Raw genomic sequence first — 2,068 nt, forward strand, 5'->3', positions numbered from 1 at the left:
TGGACCTCCTGCCGTGGCGGTGGGGAGAAGGTGGGGGTGGGTCAGTTCAGATCCATGTCCCCACCATCCCGCGCTTGAGGGTCCACGTGCCGTGCAAAAAAGTGGTGTTTCCCCCCAAAAATGCCATTCCAGCCACCAAACCAGGGATTGGCTGGAGGACCATCCCCTGGCTGAGGGAAGGTGGGATCCTGCCTCCCCCCTGGGGCTCCTACCAGAAGGAGAGGGTGTAGTCGCCCACGAAGGTCTCGCTCTCGCGCACCAGGAACGTGCCGTCCTTGCCACCTGTCTCGGTGCAGTACTCATGCAGCAGCTTCTCGGCGATCTGCCGCCCGTCGCGACCACCTCCCAGCTTCCCATGGAACCACTTCTCCGTGAAGTGAAGCTCATTGTTGTTGAACTCCTGCAAGTTCCCCCCAAAACAGGTGTTGCCACCCTCTTGCCCTCCCCACAGAGTCCTCCCTAAATCCCCCTGCCCCATGGATGCATCCTGCCCCTCACGCACCTCCTTCTGCTCCACCTCCTCCTCATCCTCATTGAACTGGTAACGGGATGTCTCCTCTGAGTAGTAGATCTTGTTGCTTGTCAGGACAAAATAATGGGGACTCCAGGTCTGGGAAGGAAGAAGAGCATCACCAGGGTGGGGAGGATGGTGGCATGGAGGGATGGAGCTTTGAGACCTCGGATTCTGCCCCTGCCCCATTGCCCCATGGCATTGCAATGGTCTAGGAAACCCTGTGGCCCGTGCCCACCCCAAACCCCAATGCTCATTGCCCTCCAACAGACCCTGTTCAGCCCCTGGCTGCCATCAGCAGGGAGACACTTACGTGGTCGATGGGGTCTTCGAGATAGAGGATGCCATTCTTGATGGAGTTGCTGATGTCGTTCTCTGAGTAACTGGCAGTGGAGACCTCCTCGTACAGGTTCCCTTCGACCAGCTTCTTGTGCTGGGGACAGCCCAGGGAGGAGAGCTCAGTGGTGGGCATGATGTCCCTGTCATACTGAGCTCCCAGCCCTCAGGCCATGCTTGAGCTCCTGCAGGTACCTCTCCACCACCCCCTGTTCCTCTTGGCCGTCTCTTGCAGTAGGACATTGGAGAGATGTCCTACTTGCGCACGGAGGGATATCACTCCTTCCTAAGTCCCAAGATTTGGAAGAATCACCATCCCTCCCAGCCCAGCATGGTCCTTGTCCCTCCCGCAAAGAGACGGCTTGGGATGGTGCCTGCCCCACACCTTGATTAAGATCTTCTTCTTGAGCTGGGTGGGTGATGGAAGCTCATCGGCATTGATGTCCACCGGCTTGGTGAGTAGCATGTCCCCGAAGACCTTCTTGAAGTGGGAGGCCATGTTCCTCTGCTGGACGATGCTGCAGTGGTCTTCGATGGAGAGGATGATGGGGAACCTGGAGGAAGCAGGTGAGAATGGTGGCTTGGGATGAAGGCGAAGGAGAAGGGAATTCGAGTAGAGGTTGCCTGTCTGTCCCAGAATTGGGGCGTTGTTGGGGGGCTGGGGCTTACTCAGAGGTGACAAATGCATGCTCCTTGATGGTGTGCAGCACGTCGAGGAACTTGATCTTGGAGGTGAGCGTGTGGCCGTGGTAGATGATGGGGAGATCATCTGGGCCATCCCAGCAGTCCACTGAGTGAGGAGACACCTCAGTTAATGCATGCTGGTCACTGACTGTGCACTGGGGACTGTGTTTCTGGGCCCCCAAAGGACATGGGAGACCACCCCAACCCAGTGCCATGGGATGGGTGCAAGGGACGGTCTGTCTGATGGACCGTGGGGTGCCGGAAGAGACTGAGCATCACCGCTGGGTGCTGGGGGGACTCACGCTCGATGCAGCGGCAGCCCATGCGTAGGCAGCGGGCGTACGCCTCCAGGGAGGACTCGCTGGAGAACTGGTCCCCTGTCAGGTACCTGCAGGGGAGCGAGAGGGACCATCAGCGGCCAGGGCTGCCCCAGCCAGGGGTGATGGCATGCTTGTGGGGGTCTTCTGGCCAATCAAGCGGTTTCCTGCATGCTAACTGGCTGAGGTGCGAAAGCCACTGGCCAATCGGGGCAGCCCA

The 2,068-nt window shown here is 58.9% G+C and overlaps 1 protein-coding gene across 1 annotated transcript in view; it reads right to left on the reverse strand.

The window, feature by feature from the left end:
* LOC104128859 (1-phosphatidylinositol 4,5-bisphosphate phosphodiesterase gamma-1-like) overlaps positions 1-2,068 on the reverse strand; it is a 37,964-nt gene that overhangs the window by 26,347 nt on the left and 9,549 nt on the right. Inside the window, 7 exon segments of the mRNA XM_035897114.1 lie at positions 132-400; positions 503-610; positions 825-944; positions 1,233-1,401; positions 1,517-1,637; positions 1,834-1,919; positions 2,028-2,047. Coding sequence (XP_035753007.1) covers positions 132-400; positions 503-610; positions 825-944; positions 1,233-1,401; positions 1,517-1,637; positions 1,834-1,919; positions 2,028-2,047 — 893 coding nt within the window.

This window comes from Egretta garzetta, unplaced genomic scaffold (genome assembly GCF_000687185.1).
Source record: "Egretta garzetta isolate BGI_Z169 unplaced genomic scaffold, ASM68718v1 scaffold237, whole genome shotgun sequence".
Lineage (NCBI taxonomy): Eukaryota > Metazoa > Chordata > Aves > Pelecaniformes > Ardeidae > Egretta > Egretta garzetta.